Raw genomic sequence first — 17,886 nt, 5'->3', positions numbered from 1 at the left:
CACACTTGTCATTCATTATATAGACGTTGCTTCACTGCTGGCCTTCTTCACGACATTCAACGCGTGAAGATCACGACATTCAACCCGTGAAGATCCGGGTAAGAATTGGTCTTCGGTGCTTGTCGTAAGAGACGACCAACTTGATCGGGTGGTCAAACTCGCAAACTTGGTTGGCACATGTCATCGTATCCCAGTTGTGTAGTTTGGTGCTCATGCTGTCGATCTCTAGCGTGTTTGTCCCAGACTCGATTACTTACAGGCCGCCACCATATAGCTGGAATATTGCTGAGTACGGCGTAAAAAAACCCTCACTTATTCTCTACGATACGCCGCACACTCGTTCATCATATATGCTTTTCAATTTGATGAAGTAGTGCCACACGGGTGCAGAATATAATTATGCTACATACATGGGCCACATACACTCCACATATTGTCAGGATACATATCTCACTACTGACTTGCTTACCCCACAGTAGCCGCATCGCCTAAACACAATCCTCTCCACTGCTGACACAGTGACACAGACACACACACACGTGCACACACACACATACACACACACACACACACACACACACATACAAACATGCATACATACATACATACATACATACATACATACATACATACATACATACATACATACATACATACATACATACATACATACATACATACATACATACATACATACATACATACATACATACATACATACATACATACATACATACATACGCGAGGAAGATATCTGTCCAATACAAAGCTTTAAAGGTTCAGTCCATTCTGTCAGGTTATCGGAGATGAATCCCATTTTGCCTATATGCTCCATGGATGACACCCAAAATAATCAAAATGACTTTTATCACATGTCAGTGTTCAAATACTCTGCTCCTTACTGCCCTGCGGGGAACCTTCAAACAACATGAAGTATCACTATTTATTCATTATATATGTGTTTGCAAAGAAATGAATGGATACCAGAAGTGGATGATATATGTTATGTAACTCTTCTGTGTATGTGTCAGTAGTCTTTCGTGCAGTAAAGAACTGGATTACGCACCTAAACGTAGGCAGAAATAACCCATGATGAGATCCTCCGCAAACAATCTGTCAGTTTTCACGTTACGTTATGTAGGAGTACCGGTGACTATAGCAGCTTTGAGCGCATGACTTTAACTATACGCCGCCTTTAGTAATATCCCAGCTGGAGACACAAGAAGTGGGCTTCACTCATTGTACCCATGTGGCTGTCTACGGCTTGACGAGCGAACGTTTTAACCACTAGCCTCCTCCACCGTCTTGATACTGGGAAAATAATTTATCTAGGATTTTTGCTAACCATCTCGTGACATGAAGGAGGTAAGGCGGCCATACCCCGGACACATGAAGCACCAAATCCATGTAAGTACCCAAACAACGTCCTGTAATACTGCGGTGGAAAACTAAACTCACTCACTCAAGTTCTGGTCAACTCTCACTGCAATTAAAATGAACCTGATTTATGAACTGGGAATATGACAACAAAGACACATTAATGTCAATTGTTTAATAATTACGCATGACCATTAGTCTAACATCAAGTCAGATTGAACCAACTTGCCTGTCACAAGAACAACAGAAGAAACGTATCCTGCTGTCGTGTTGTTAGAGAAGTGAACCTGGACCTGGTTAGAATCTGGGACAAACGCAGATGCGGGGACAATAAACTCCCAAACATTCCAATACGTGTTGCCGGCTATATTAAACTTGTCCGAATTAAACAGTTTGTAAAATGAGTCAAGGCGGTGGAGATTAAAGGTAAGATATAACACGCTATTTGTTTCACTGATCAGCCAACTGGTTGAAACTCTCAGTCTTGCACTGTCATACTGGCCTTTTGGCAGAGATATCACGGTCGAGGCAACATTTCCCTTGATTGGTATCAACGTATCCGCTCCGTAAAATGTGGTTTCGTTGAGAGTGACTGAAGGCAGTTGGTTTGAAGGGGTGTTGAATGTAAAGTGACATGAGGCTTCAGGAGGAAGTTCAACAATTCCTTGTGTCTTCTGGAGGTCGATGGTTTCGTTGAAGGTGATGGCCGGGAACCAGTCGTCCTTGATGGTTGTGCAAGTAGCTTGGCCTGTTGTTGGTTTGATCCAGTCATCTTTAAAGACTAACTTTACAGCCTGTGACCTCCGAGAATAGCTGTGCAAGAGAATGACGGTTTCTTCCATTGATGAACTTGACATTGCTAACGGCGACACTGTTCTTTCCTCTCCATCATATTGGCTGGTTGTTCTGATAAAGGAGAAGCCTGACGCGAATTTGTACCAAAACTTGTAAACATCGACAATACGAGTGGGTTTTCCATCAGGTGTGAAAAGTGAATAGTTGAGACTATAACGTCCTGGCCTTTCTTCACTGGCTAGAAGAAACGCCACCGCTCTGTCAATGTATTCCCTAAGACCTAGTTGGGTAAATCTATGGGCATTAGACTGGTAGATCGTTGAAAAGTCAATAATAGGTAATGGAGCAAACTTATCGTATCCTGAGACGTCACCGCGACCATATTCACTTATAACAAGGGGGATAATCTTTCCGGTCTTTTGAGTTGCATAGTTTTCAACGAGGTCGATAAATGCTACCAAACGTGCTTCATTTGCTCCAGTATAGTTGTGAGATCTCCCCGAAAGAACGAGATTATTGTATGCATGGAAAGAAAACACATCTATATATCCTAAAGTGATATCCATGAAATTTGCCACTTTTTGCCAAAACGAGAAGTCCCTTAAATCTGACCTGTCAATTTCACTGGTAATTGTAGGACCAGCCACCTTGATGTTAAATTTGGCATGGAGTTTTTCAGCAACTAATTTGTGAAAAGTGGAAATGGTGGTGAAATTCAGTATTTGCCATTGAACATCCGGTTCATTAATAGGCTCAAAATAGGGTGGTATCCGTCCTTTGGTGTAGTCATTAATTCCTTGCACCATCAACATCATGAACTCTGCAGCAGCATCGACGTTGTTTGGGAAATGGCCATCGTGTTCCGACATGTCTATCCAACTCGGGAATTCAAGAGCTGCCAAAAGAGAGCCGAACAGATACAAGAATGAATTTGGTGTTGAAATGAATGGATACTGAACATTGTGAAAACACTGACAATTTGAAAAGGAAAATTATATGATGAATGGAATAATACTGTAGAAGAGAATGCATGATGTAAAAATGGTCATCTCGGTCAGAGTCATGGTGACCTTAGTGTTTGTATAGTTGTCTCAACGAGACGTTTTTGTGGCTTTCGATGTATTTGACAAGAAGCACATTGAAAGAATGAAGTCAGACAAGACACACAATCTCAATTATAAGACAGGTTCAGGTTCACAGTGAAAGATTTCAAATGTATCAGGGGTTTATAAAGGAAGGTTCACATCTGGGCTCTTGTGACGGTAGTGACCATGAATTGGCAGAAAGTTCATGAAAACATGTCATGTTTAAGTTCCCAAGCTGGAACTATTTGCAACCAACGACTTGTAAAAGGACAGCGAACTGGAAACCAAGAGCATTTCTTAAATTTACTCGTAGGAAGCAAAGATTGCTGAGAAATATGGGCTGCATGCAACTCCAAAATAATTCCTGTAGAAAACTTCATCTGTGAAACATATATACATTGTATTTATATTAAGAAAGTAAAAATAAACTTATCCCAGTTTCTTTCAGCTTACACAGACTAAAGTCGTTATAAGGGAAAATTTCATAAAGACACGGGTATGATGTTCTGATAATTTGTGATCACTATTAGTAACAACAGAAACAAACCAGTTTTTTACAAAACAGCCTCGAAATCACAAATTTCAACGACGTTTTCCAACTGCTAACCTATTTTTAATTGAAAATATTGCTTTGTTTATTTATCATGCTTTTATGTAGAGAAGGCCATGCTGCTGAGAATTTTTATATACTTGTACTTTGGACAGACTGATTGACATAAAAACTGACGATGAAACTGCAATATTTTCACATCCAGTGCCTTTGCTATCTGCATGGACCCTTGTTGGATTTACACCATCCCATCCTACGATTAAAAGTTCTACAGAGCGAAATTGGCAGTGAAAGAAGTACGAACCAGTAGGGATCAGTGGAGAAATATGATACTGACCCAATAAGCCTAGTTTTACTGCTGGAGGTCCAATAAACACATATAATAGAACGGAACTGAAAATACAGTGGAAGCTGTCAAAACCGGCATCTGTCCAATCCGGCAAGTTTTCAACAATGGCATAAAATCTCAGTTCCATCCATGACTTGTACATTTATCACCAGCTGTACAATCCGACACATTGTCTAAACTGTATGATTTATTCAGTCCCAATGAGTGCCGGTTTAGACAGCTTCCATTCAACGTGATCAGAAACTATGTTAGTTGGTTATGGTTTTATCCATAATTTCCACCACGGCTTTCTGTTTCATCTTACCTTCTGTCACCATGATCATGTCGTTCTCATAATCAGTGTTGATGTTCTCCAAGTAACCAGAGCACAACTGCTGCTGTCTGGTGACGTTCTTCAAATAGTTGGGGTCAGGGTAACCACTGCGGTTCGGGTCTTCTGGCCACTGCAATATATATGTTTATAAGATTAATGGTCTCGTAATCAACGGCACTGCGTTATTACAGTGTATTGCTGTTTCTCAGTCTAAACACACAATACATGGCGGCATGTATTACGTACAGTTCCAAATTCCACCTGTTCACTATTTCAATATTTATTTCGGTTGCCTCATGTTTGACAATACTGGCGCATATATTTGCCCCAGCCCCCTCCTTTCTTCTTGTTTGGTGTTGTTAAACGCTGCATTCCTCAATCTTTCCAGCTGCACGGCTGTCATCTATAAATAGTCTCGACCACAGTATCTAGTGATCAGTGGGATATGGTATGAGTCAACCAGAGCAGCGAGCCTGGCCATCCGATCGCGTTAGCCGCCTCCAACTTAAATCCGGATCTTTACGGGTAGTTTCATCAAGCAGGGACATTAGGGGAAACGTCCTGAACACGAGTAACATCGAACACTACTTACTTTCACCGCCAACAGAACCCCTGTCCTCAAACAAACCATACTAGTATATCTGGAATATTGGTGAGCGAGGCATTGCACAACATACAAACAAGCAAGCAAACAAACAAGCGTTCTCACGTCTTGAAAGAGACGACGATAAGTGTCTGGGTCACCCCAGCGCCCACTAGCAGTACGAAGCCTCCGACAGTATGGAATGAGATTTGCTTGATCCAGACAATTGTGTTTGTTCCATCTATTGTTGTCGTAACGAACGTTTCCTCCTTGTGCCAGCCACTGAGGGTGGATAGTCACCGTAGTGTCACTGTAGCCTCCGACCACTGTCAGACTCAGAGTGAACAAGACCTGTGTCCATTTCATTTTCTGCAACATTGAATAATAGTATTTACTTAAAACTCTAACTGATTTCATTAAATAAATAACACCCATTTGCTTTTAACCCTAAACAGACTTTCAACATTGTGATAAGTGGTTTTGTATGATCCACGTCAATATTATGCATACAGTTATACTTTGGTATATACATAACTTGTTGCTGCACGTAGACTACAAGTTAAATAGATCTGATTACCATGGCCAACGGCTGAATGGGTGATTGAATTCAACTATGATCCATGCTGCTAGCAAAAGATTTTGTAAGTCCCCATGGTCCCTAGTGAAGTATAGCCCGATTTCTATATTATATTGTCCTAATTTGAAATTCAGATTTAAAGATAGAGACTAGGTTTACGTTTTGGTACTGTGATAATTTATTCTAGTTGGTTTTACTGGTTTCCCATTATAAGAATGATGCTTCGGAGACTTTGAACGTCGAAGATAGGAGGTTGGATAGCTAACTATAATCCACTTCCTTTCTTCCCAAGGTACATAGTGCACTGTGAGTGGAAATCTGGAAATACACACTTGTATTGTCATATTTCCCTTATTCATTTCACGAGTAAACTTGTCTTTCAAACACTGGAGTCCAAAGATGGATTCCTAGTACTGTCGTGATGTAACAAGCGCAGCTTTCACTTGTCCTCTTATACATTTCCATGACTATATGCCCGTTAAACTCCCAAGTGCGTGAAAATAATCCTTCATTGCCTTTCGTGAAATCAATAGTCTTTGACGTGAATTATGCATCATGACATGAATAGTACGTACCAAAGTCATACTCACGAGACGGTCCAGGTTTGACTGGTCATCTACACTAGGAGCGACAGCCTTTATATTGGATTTCATGGAAAATACCAGTTTGACACTAACATTCCACAAATGTACGTACCAGATAACATGCAATGGCATGCAGGTGTGGTGTATTGCTATGATAGGGTAACCTTGGGGTTAGTGCAGGTCAAAGTGTCACCCTACATTTGGAGTACTAATTTGTTTCACAACACATCAGGGGTAAGTTTTAATATGTCTGACCAAAGTAACACTGTAAACATGGAATGTCTACGAAGCCTACGAGTGTGTTTGGTATGTGAAACAGTGTTCTTCATATTGCACCTTCTTTGTACTAATATAAGTATATCTGTGAAAGGTACATCTGCATATATATACTTCAAAAGACCTTAGTCAATGAGGTCTGGTCTTCATTGCCATACAGCAGTAGTCAAAGCAAGTGATAAGGAAACTCGGTATTTGGAGTGACAAACCGGGTCACCGGTTGTTATTTTGTCTGACTTTTCGCACATGCGAGTCATCTGGTATCTCTAAAGCGACTTTCACACGGTAAACTAAAGTTTGACAACACATGTTGTGAAAATTTTAAAAAGTGACATTTACACATGTGAAACACATGTTGTCAAACATTCCTGTCATTTGATCGATGCCATGTTGTAGGTCGAGTCACAGGCAGATTGTAGCCCAAATAGGGTTGCGCAGCATAGAGAATATGACATGTCTTCTTATATGCGAGTGAAGCGAGCAAAGGTTGGCATGGTACTTCCCTCGCTTCAGATCGACAGATAGTTTTCATGTCAAAATAAAATATCGCCACCATCAAAGGTATACTCCCATTTCCTCACTTGGTTGTGCTCTCAGATTTCCAAACCCATGTTTAATAATTACTCACGTGAAATATGTTTTATCAGGGATAATCTGCAACAGGGATAGGTCACTCCCTTGCTTTCTTTACCATTTGTACTAATTAACGTTTGTCTCGTCATGCTCCAGTGCACACAGTGACTTGCGCAACTTCAACTTCAGAACTTCAGGCAGATTTTTGTTTATCCCTCCCAAAACATGTTTAAGAACGAAAAAGTATCGCAAAAGTAACACATGTGTTAACATTATCTGTCCTTTTAACAAAAATCATTTGTGTTTACATTAATATTTAATTCAGATATCTTACCGTATGTGGGGAATGACATGGACATTAACAAAATGTTAACTGACATTGCCACATACCACTCAAAAACATAAAGTTTTAAAATTATCACAAAGCCTTTCCAGTTTTGTCAAATAATAAAATCAACAAAAAATACTAAGATCAATAAGAAAGAAAGAAGTTACAGAACTATAACCCTCAAGCATCACCAGCATCAATGGCGGATCAGATGAGATCGTCATATTTTTCATCACACATCACATACGCCCTAACAATTAGTCTAAAATCATAACACTATCACTATTACTTGCAAAAAACATTCTCCTGATGGTATATTCCCATCATAAAAATTAAAGGTGTATGTGAATGATGTTTTAGAATAATAACTAGAAACTCTCGAACAACGCAGTGTAGTACTTCCATGACTGATCAGATCATATCAGATCAAATCAGATCAACATGGTTTTTAGATGATGAAACTATCACTATTATAGTTTCACCTAATAGTATATTCCCCTCATAAGAATGAAAGGTGTCTGTGAAAAATGTTTTTGAAGCAATAACTAGGAACACTTGAACCAGTATAGTATTTTAATGGCTGATCAGATCAAATCAGATCAACATGGTTTTTAGATGATGAAACTATCACTATTATAGTTTCACCTAATAGTCTATTCCCCTCATAAGAATGAAAGGTGTCTGTGAAAAATGTTTTTGAAGCAATAAGTAGGAACACTTGAACAAGTATGGTATTTTAATGGCTGATCAGATCAAATCAGCGATATGTCAGATTTTTCACTCACCTCAAATAGACCCTAACATATGTTTTTTAGACGATGAGAGTATCACTATTACATACAAACTCATTTCACCTGATAGTATATTCCCCTCATAAGAATGAAAGGTGTATGTGAAAGATACTTTTGAAGCAATGACAAGGAACACTCAAACAACGTCGTGTAGTATTTCAATGGTGGATCAGAACAGATCGGCGCTATGCCATATTTTTCACACACCTCAAATACACCGTAACCAGTTTTAAGTCATAAACCTATCACTACTACTTGCAAATACTTTCCAACTAAAGGTATGTTTCGATTCTAAGAATTAAACGAATGTGTGAAAGAAGTTTTAATAGACCTTATTTTGTCTATTCAGCAAAAATGAAAAAAAAAACACAACTTGACGCTCATTATTTTTCAAATAGTGTTTTGAAACTTTCCTTGAAAGAGTTCTTGTTTTGATAATGGTTAAATGCGTTGTCAAGGGCATTACGTCACATATTCATTCTAGTGTTGGGGCTTACGTAGCACGTGCGAGAGCGCTGCACGCTAAAATCACGTTTCCCCGTGCCACAAGTCACGTGACCTATTGATACACGTGCAACTGATCTCACGGTAGCAGAGTGTCATCTCAGAAAAAAACCCACGGTTTTGTGGTTAATTATTCGTCAAACATTCACCTTGGCGAGGGTTATGGGATACCTTCGACAGACCATCCATAATCTCCAGATACTGGCACCACAGCTGACCGCCCACGTCCTGGTCGACCACATGTGACGTCGCACGCAGAGGACCGACAGATTGTCTTACGTCATTTGCGTAATCCGGTTTGTCACTGCCACATCCACTTTGAATGTATTGTTTGGAGGTCGAGTGACTGCCCAAACCATTCGAAATCGCCTACGCTCTGCTCGTCTTCATGCACGGCGACCATATCGTGGACCAATTCTAACCCGTTTCCATCGATGCCGACGTCTTCTCTGGGCACGACTGCACCTGAGATGGACCCAGCGAGATTGGAATAGGGCTGTGTTTAGTGATGAATCAAGGGTCACATTAATTTTTGCTGATGGAAGGGTTAGAGTTTGGAGAAGACGAGGAGAACGCAATGTCCAGTGTTGCGTACAGGATGTGGATCGATTTGGGGGAGGTAGCCTTATGTTTGGGGGTACTATCAACGGTCATGCTCGATCCCGACTCATTGTCATCCAGGGAAACCTTAATGCGGCAGCATACAGGGATCAGGAACGCTAGCATCAATATCATGGAGTGGCCCTCAAGATCTCCCGACCCAAACCCCATAGAGCATGTGTGGGATGTGTTAGGCGGGCGGCTCCTTCATGTAAGGAACCCTCCACAGAACTTAAAGGAGCTTGTTGGTACAAATATGGCGGCGCATTCCCCAAGCTGTGTTCAGACGCATCATCCAATCCACGAAGAGACGTTGTATCGCAGTTGTGAACGCCCATGGAGGACACACCCGATGTTGACATGATTTCATTAAGACTCACAACTTCTGATCATGGACATTGTAGTCGCATTTCCGGTGGAACCGATTCCATGACAAACATGATCTGTATGCTAAATCATCTTTAATGACAACAAAATTGAATGCAGTCGTTATTTCAAACCCATTTTCCAAAATGTTCAAATTATTGACTTTGAAATGAGTGTAAAGTTTTTATTTTTGTTGAGTTTATCGAGAATGGAAGCCAGTGAGTCATAACATACCGACTTGAAACTTAACTACAAATCTACTGTCCCAATACTGACACTATTAACAACTATTTGACTTAAACTGATGTGACAAAATAGTTAATGTATCTTCTACATATAGGTTTTCAGTTGTTACAGCACTCAGTGAATGTAATCAGCTGCTGGAAATAGAATGGGCTCAATCTTAAATACTAAATTGGCGCCATATTGTCTACACTGGTCACGTGACGAGGCGAGACATACGTTCAGCGGCTTTTCGTTTCTTCTCCCTCTCTATATATGCTCCCTGATTTTATTTAACATTTTAAGCGCCATTCGCTGTATTCAGATCGTTCTTCGCCTCCATTACCCCTGCTAGCTTCTGGTTCAACGGAGTGACGGAACAAGAATAAGCAGAAATTAATAAGAAATAGCATATTGCCTAATTTTATCACGAACCTGTTGGAGTTTATTTATCTTACTTGTCGTCGCTATTGTTATAATTTTCGTAACATTTATTCTAAATAAAAACATTTCTGGCGTAATGGGCGAATGAAGCAGGGGAGGTAACTGTAAGCATTCCATGTGGAATAATACCCTAATTTTCCTTCACTCCGTTGAACCGGAAGCTGGAAGGGGGAATGGAGGCGAAGAACGGTCTGCTATCCCACGAGTTGCGCTTAAAACGTTGAATAAAAATATTTCCCTTGAGTAATTGTTCAACATGGGGTTGGAAATGTGAAAGCACAACCCAGTGAAGAAATGGGTGTATACCTTTGATGGTGGCGAAATTTTAGTTTGACATGGAAATATTTTTTTGAAAGGAATCGAGGGAAGTGCGTTGCCAACCTTTGCTTGTCATATTCTCTATGCAGCGCAACCCTATTTGCGCTACAGGTTGCCACACTACCACACCATTTCTTATTAGTTGACCAGACGACCAAAAACATCACGTGACAATTTCGTTCACTACGATGGGTTGTTCCGGAAAAAAAACGAGTTTAACAACACTTCAAAGTTTGATGGAAAAGTTGGTAAGAATAGTGACGGATCCTGTTTCTCAACAACAGTTTGACAATTCTGAAATTGATGTTGGAGGCGAGTTGTTGTTATGTTCCTGTCAAATATTGGTGTACATGAATGTACATGGATCAACCTCACCTACCTGATCAGTGTTACATGATGTTTGTGTCATTAGGTGAACGAGTTGGAATCACTTGGGCTAGCCATACTAAGAATACTCCTTTCAAATATGGATTTGGTTTCGTATGGGTATCTCAGGAAGCTGATGATGTTGACATGTTTATTTGTAACTTTAGTCAGAGATTAACCGATAGGCTTTAGCAGGAGTGTAAGATGTATATATGAGTGTAATTGGGAAAAACATTATTATGTTTATCTTAAAACCCTTAAACCACCCACTTTCACTCGTTCGCCGATGTACTGTGTTTTTCATGTTTTTCAAAAGAGTGAGTTAATATTTAACGTCACATCGGCAATATTTCAGCCATATCGTGACGAGAACATTTAACACTGAAATGGGATGTATGTGTATTATAAACGCTGTCGACAAAAGATAGTAAAACAACTAAAATATCATAATTAGCATTAAAACTAACGTAGAAAGCTAACACTATTATCACTACATGGGCAAAACAGTACAGAAACAGGCTATAGATCGCCAACAACAGAAGGAAGATCACTAGACTAGGGACCATGGTGACTTACAGTACCTTTGCTACCTGCATGGACCCTAGCTGGATTTACACCATCTCTTCAGCCTCCGGTGAGTGAAGGGAATTCTAGCCAAAATTAAAATAAGAAAAATACTATGTTTGGAAAGCCTGGTTCCTTTTACACTGACATGAAAGTTTTTCAAAAGAATTGTAGTTATGTCACAATTAATGATGTTACAGCCAAATACTTGGCGTGGTTTGGCCTTGTTTGCACGGAAAGCGCATTTTGTTAAGAAAGACCAATTTTTTTAAGAGGTTCGATGTCACTACCGTAACATCATCCAAAAAAATGCAATAATGTACTGTTTTCTGATTCTACTTCATGTATAAAAGCAACGCCAGTGAGGAAACACTGACACATTAAAATTCATTTCTCTGAATTTTATTGCAAAAAAGGCGTGTGCAACATGCTGTTTGAGATTTCTGTATGTCGTTATCATGGGGTTTGTTACGGTAAGGAGAGACTTTGTGACGGCCGTGACATTTTTCTAGTTTAATGTTGTTGCTATCTAAATTTTCAATTCAAAGATATCTGATGTTTCGGAGTCTTATTTAACATAAACATTTGGCATCAAATGAATAAAATCAGTAACCATATAAATATGACTTTTAGTTACAGGAAGGACAGGGTAGCGTAACGGCTGTGACAGAGGAGAAAACGGCCTTGACTGGGTCCATGCGGTAATGACATTATATATTGTCACAATGTCACTGCCGTATGTTACATGGAGTCGTCACCTGTATTTTACATGGCAGGGAAATGTCAAGTAAATTGTTTGCCTTTTTTCATATTCTTCAAACATTCTGAAATATGTAATTAAGAAATTTCATAACAATTGCCATAACAATTTAATTCCTTATTAAATTAAAATGGATTTATCTGCTTATGTTTGGATTTGTAGTGCAATTATGTTAGGTAGTAGAGCGTCAAGTAAGCATAATCTAATTCATATTCTCATGTTAGAGATTTTGCTACATATTACTTTACATTTGCAAATCAGAAGTGAAAGGAATGTTTTGGCATGTTGGCCCCTTTTTGAGCAGTAAGTATAAAATATCAAAAGTCATTAGCCATGTTGTATCGTAAAACTAGATATTTTGATATATTTGTACAATAAATGAATGCTGTCTTAGAGTTTGCTTTCTTTACAATATGACGTTACAGTTTTCATTACGGTAGTAGGTAGTAAAACAATTTCAAGAAAAATATGTTAAAAACGAAAAATGAAACACACACACACACACACACATGTATGTATGTATGTATGTATGTATGTATGTATGTATGTATGTATGTATGTTTGTATGTATGTATGTATGTATGTATGCATAGTTTATAGTGTGTGGTCCTGTCCAGAGAGCTCAGATCACAGTTGGCGTCAGCGAGCCTGACCACCCAATCCCGTTAGTCGCCTCTTACGACAAGCATAGTCGCTCAGACTCAGCGATTTAGTACACGTGTCTGCATGTAGGTGTGTGCTCTCAACAAGTTCTGGTCAACGCTCACTGCAATTAAAATGAACCTGATTTATGGACTGGAAATATGACAACAAAGGCACATTAATGGCAGTTGTTTAATAATTGGAATATGACCATTAGTCTGACATCAAGTCAGATTGAACCAACTTGCCTGTCACAAGAGCAACAGAAGAAACATATCCTGTTGTCGTGTTGTTAGAGAAGTGAACCTGGACCTGGTTAGAATCTGGGACAAACACAGATGCGGGGACAATAAACTCCCAAACATTCCAATACGTGTTTCCGGTTGGATTAAACTTGTCCGAATCAAACAGTTTAAAAAAAGAGTCAAGGCGGTGGAGATTAAAGGTAAGATATGATACACTGTTTGTTTCATTGATCAGCCAACTGGTTGAAACTCTCAGTCTTGCACTGTCATACTGGCCATTTGGTAGATATATCACGGTCGAGACAACATTGCCCTTGATTGGTATCAACGTCTCCGTCCCGTAATATGTGGTTTCGTTGAGAGTGACTGAAGGCAGTTGGTTTGAAGGGGTGTTGAATGTAAAGTGACATGAGGCTTCAGGAGGAAGTTCAACAATTCCTTGTGTCTTCTGGAGGTCGATGGTTTCGTTGAAGGTGATGGCCGGGAACCAGTCGTCCTTGATGGTTGTGCAAGTAGCTTGGCCTGTTGTTGGTTTGATCCAGTCATCTTGGAAGACTAACTTTACAGCCTGTGACCTCCGAGAATAGCTGTGCAAGAGAATGACGGTTTCGTTCATGGATGAACTTGACATTGCTAACGGCGACACTGTTCTTTCCTCTCCATCATATTGGCTGGTTGTTCTGATAAAGGAGAAACCTGACACAAATTTGTACCAAAACTTGTAAACATCGACAATACGAGTGGGTTTTCCATCAGGTGTGAAAAGTGAATAGTTGAGACTATAACGTCCTGGCCTTTCTTCACTGGCTAGAAGAAACACAACCGCTCTGTCAATGTATTCCCTGAGATTCAGCTGGGTAAATCTATGGGCATTAGACTGGTAGATCGTTGAAAAGTCAATTATAGGTAATGGAGCAAATTTGTCGTATCCTATGACGCCACCGCGACCATATTCACTTATAACAAGGGGGATAATCTTTCCGGTCTTCTGAGTGGCATAGTTTTCAACCAGGTCGATAAATGCTACCAAATGTGCTTCATTTGCTCCAGTAAAATTGTAAGATCTTCCCGAAAGAACGAGATCATTGTATGCATGGAAAGAAAATACATCTATATATCCTAAAGTGATATCCATGAAATTTGCCACTTTTTGCCAAAACGAAAAGTCCCTTAAATCTGACCTGTCAATTTCACTGGTAATTGTAGGACCAGCCACCTTGATGTTAAATTTGGCATGGAGTTTTTCAGCAACTAATTTGTGAAAAGTGGAAATGGTGGTGAAATTCAGTATTTGCCATTGAACATCCGGTTCATTAATAGGCTCAAAATAGGGTGGTATCCTTCCTTTGGTGTAGTCATTAATTCCTTGCACCATCAGCATCATGAACTCTGCAGCAGCATCGACGTTGTTTGGGAAATGGCCATCGTGTTCCGACATGTCTATCCAACTCGGGAATTCAAGAGCTGCCAAAAGTAATAGAACAGAGCCGAACAGATACAAGAATGAATTTGGTGTTGAAATGAATGGATACTGAACATTGTGAAAACACTGACAATTTGAAAAGGAAAATTATATGATGAATGGAATAATACTGTATAAGAGAATGCATGATGTAAAAATGGTCATCTCGGTCAGAGTCATGGTGACCTTAGTGTTTGTAAAGTTGTCTCAACGAGACGTTTTTGTGGCTTTCGATGTATTTGACAAGAAGCACATTGAAAGAATGAAGTCAGACAAGACACACAATCTCAATGATAAGACAGGTTCAGGTTCACAGTGAAATATTTCAAATGTATCAGGGGTTTATATTAAGAAAAGTAAAAATAACCTTATCCCAGTTTCTTTCAGCTAAGACACATTGAAGTCGTCATAAGGGAAAATTTCATAAAGACACGAGTATGATGTTCTGTTAATTTGTGATCATTATTAGTAACATCAGAAACAAACCAGTTTTTTTACAAAACAACCTAAAACCACAAAACCGTCCCATCCTAGATTAAAAGTTCTACAGAGCGAAATTGGCAATGAAAGAAGTACGAACCAGTAGGAATCAGTGGCGAAATATGATACTGGCCCAATTGGCCTAGTTTTACTGCTGGAGGTCCAATGAACACATATAATAGAACGGAACTGAAAATACAGTGGAAGCTGTCAAAACCGGAATCTGTCCAATCCGGCAAGTTTTCAACAATGGCATAAAATCTCAGTTCCATCCATGACTTGTACATTTATCACCAGCTGTACAATCCGACACATTGTCTAAACTGTATGATTTATTCAGTCCCAATGAGTGCCGGTTTAGACAGCTTCCATTCAACGTGATCAGAAACTATGTTAGTTGGTTATGGTTTTATCCATAATTTCCACCACGGCTTTCTGTTTCATCTTACCTTCTGTCACCATGATAATGTCGTTCTCAAAACCAGCGTTGATGTTCTCCAAGTAACCAGAGCACAACTGCTGCTGTCTGGTGACGTTCTTCAAGTAGTTGGGGTCAGGGTAGCCACTGCGGTTCGGGTCTTCTGGCCACTGCAATATATATGTTTATAAGATTAATGGTCTCGTAATCAACGGCACTGCGTTATTACAGTGTATTGCTGTTTCTCAGTCTAAACACACAATACATGGCGGCATGTATTACGTACAGTTCCAAATTCCACCTGTTCACTATTTCAATATTTATTTCGGTTGCCCCATGTTTGACAATACTGGCGCATATATTTGCCCCAGCCCCCTCCTTTCTTCTTGTTTGGTGTTGTTAAACGCTGCATTCCTCAATCTTTCCAGCTGCACGGCTGTCATCTATAAATAGTCTCGACCACAGTATCTAGTGATCAGTGGGATATGGTATGAGTCAACCAGAGCAGCGAGCCTGGCCATCCGATCGCGTTAGCCGCCTCCAACTTAAATCCCGATCTTTACGGGTAGTTTCATCAAGCAGGGACATTAGGGGAAACGTCCTGAACACGAGTAACATCGAACACTACTTACTTTCACCGCCAACAGAACCCCTGTCCTCAAACAAACCATACTAGTATATCTGGAATATTGATGAGCGAGGCATTGCACAACATACAAACAAGCAAGCAAACAAACAAGCGTTCTCACGTCTTGAAAGAGACGACGATAAGTGTCTGGGTCACCCCAGCGCCCACTAGCAGTACGAAGCCTCCGACAGTATGGAATGAGATTTGCTTGATCCAGACAATTGTGTTTGTTCCATCTATTGTTGTCGTAACGAACGTTTCCTCCTTGTGCCAGCCACTGAGGGTGGATAGTCACCGTAGTGTCACTGTAGCCTCCGACCACTGTCAGACTCAGAGTGAACAAGACCTGTGTCCATTTCATTTTCTGCAACATTGAATAATAGTATTTACTTAAAACTCTAACTGATTTCATTAAATAAATAACACCCATTTGCTTTTAACCCTAAACAGACTTTCAACATTGTGATAAGTGGTTTTGTATGATCCACGTCAATATTATGCATACAGTTATACTTTGGTATATACATAACTTGTTGCTGCACGTAGACTACAAGTTAAATAGATCTGATTACCATGGCCAACGGCTGAAGGGGTGGTTGAATTCAACTATGATCCATGCTGCTAGCAAAAGATTTTGTAAGTCCCCATGGTCCCTAGTGAAGTATAGCCCGATTTCTATATTATATTGTCCTAATTTGAAATTCAGATTTAAAGATAGAGACTAGGTTTACGTTTTGGTACTGTGATAATTTATTCTAGTTGGTTTTACTGGTTTCCCATTATAAGAATGATGCTTCGGAGACTTTGAACGTCGAAGATAGGAGGTTGGATAGCTAACTATAATCCACTGTCATTTTTGTGTGATCATCATTATGTAGCTGTTCTGTTTACATCACGAATTTATGTGTTAGGGGTCCTTCTTAAGACTCCTGTGTTGGAAAGACAAATATACTCATGGAAATTAATAACTGAGCACGTGGAAGTACAAGTATCCGTTTATTCTTTTCCAGGTTTCTTCCCAAGGTACATAGTGCACTGTGAGTGGAAATCTGGAAATACACACTTGTATTGTCATATTTCCCTTATTCATTTCACGAGTAAACTTGTCTTTCAAACACTGGAGTCCAAAGATGGATTCCTAGTACTGTCGTGATGTAACAAGCGCAGCTTTCACTTGTCCTCTTATACATTTCCATGACTATATGCCCGTTAAACTCCCAAGTGCGTGAAAATAATCCTTCATTGCCTTTCGTGAAATCAATAGTCTTTGACGTGAATTATGCATCATGACATGAATAGTACGTACCAAAGTCATACTCACGAGACGGCCCAGGTTTGACTGGTCATCTACACTAGGAGCGACAGCCTTTATATTGGATTTCATGGAAAATACCAGTTTGACACTAACATTCCACAAATGTACGTACCAGATAACATGCAATGGCATGCAGGTGTGGTGTATTGGTATGATAGGGTAACCTTGGGGTTAGTGCAGGTCAAAGTGTCACCCTACATTTGGGGTACTAATTTGTTTCACAACACATCAGGGGTAAGTTTTAATATGTCTGACCAAAGTAACACTGTAAACATGGAATGTCTACGAAGCCTACGAGTGTGTTTGGTATGTGAAACAGTGTTCTTCATATTGCACCTTCTTTGTACTAATATAAGTATATCTGTGAAAGG

The 17,886-nt window shown here is 39.7% G+C and overlaps 2 protein-coding genes across 2 annotated transcripts; both read right to left on the bottom strand.

Annotated features, from left to right (window-relative positions):
• Nucleotides 1-1,571: 1,571 nt before the first annotated feature.
• Nucleotides 1,572-6,237, bottom strand: LOC137287871 (beta-porphyranase A-like). Its single transcript, XM_067820250.1, has 4 exons — nt 6,220-6,237; nt 5,179-5,421; nt 4,461-4,599; nt 1,572-3,067 (listed from the first exon to the last, which is right to left on the bottom strand). The coding sequence occupies exons 2-4, from the start codon at nt 5,416-5,418 to the stop codon at nt 1,572-1,574; spliced, it is 1,875 nt and encodes a 624-aa protein (XP_067676351.1). The 5' UTR covers nt 5,419-5,421; nt 6,220-6,237.
• Nucleotides 6,238-13,180: 6,943 nt separating this feature from the next.
• On the bottom strand, nt 13,181-17,539 carry LOC137287870 (uncharacterized). The gene is made up of 4 exons (XM_067820248.1): nt 17,522-17,539; nt 16,322-16,564; nt 15,604-15,742; nt 13,181-14,676 (listed from the first exon to the last, which is right to left on the bottom strand). Exons 2-4 carry the CDS (start codon nt 16,559-16,561, stop codon nt 13,181-13,183), a joined length of 1,875 nt encoding a protein of 624 aa, XP_067676349.1. The 5' UTR covers nt 16,562-16,564; nt 17,522-17,539.
• Nucleotides 17,540-17,886: the final 347 nt, after the last annotated feature.

The sequence above is a fragment of the Haliotis asinina genome, chromosome 6, assembly GCF_037392515.1.
Source record: "Haliotis asinina isolate JCU_RB_2024 chromosome 6, JCU_Hal_asi_v2, whole genome shotgun sequence".
NCBI lineage: Eukaryota > Metazoa > Mollusca > Gastropoda > Lepetellida > Haliotidae > Haliotis > Haliotis asinina.
The sequence above is the reverse complement of the archived record's forward strand: the minus strand, read 5'-3'. Positions and strand labels throughout refer to the sequence as shown.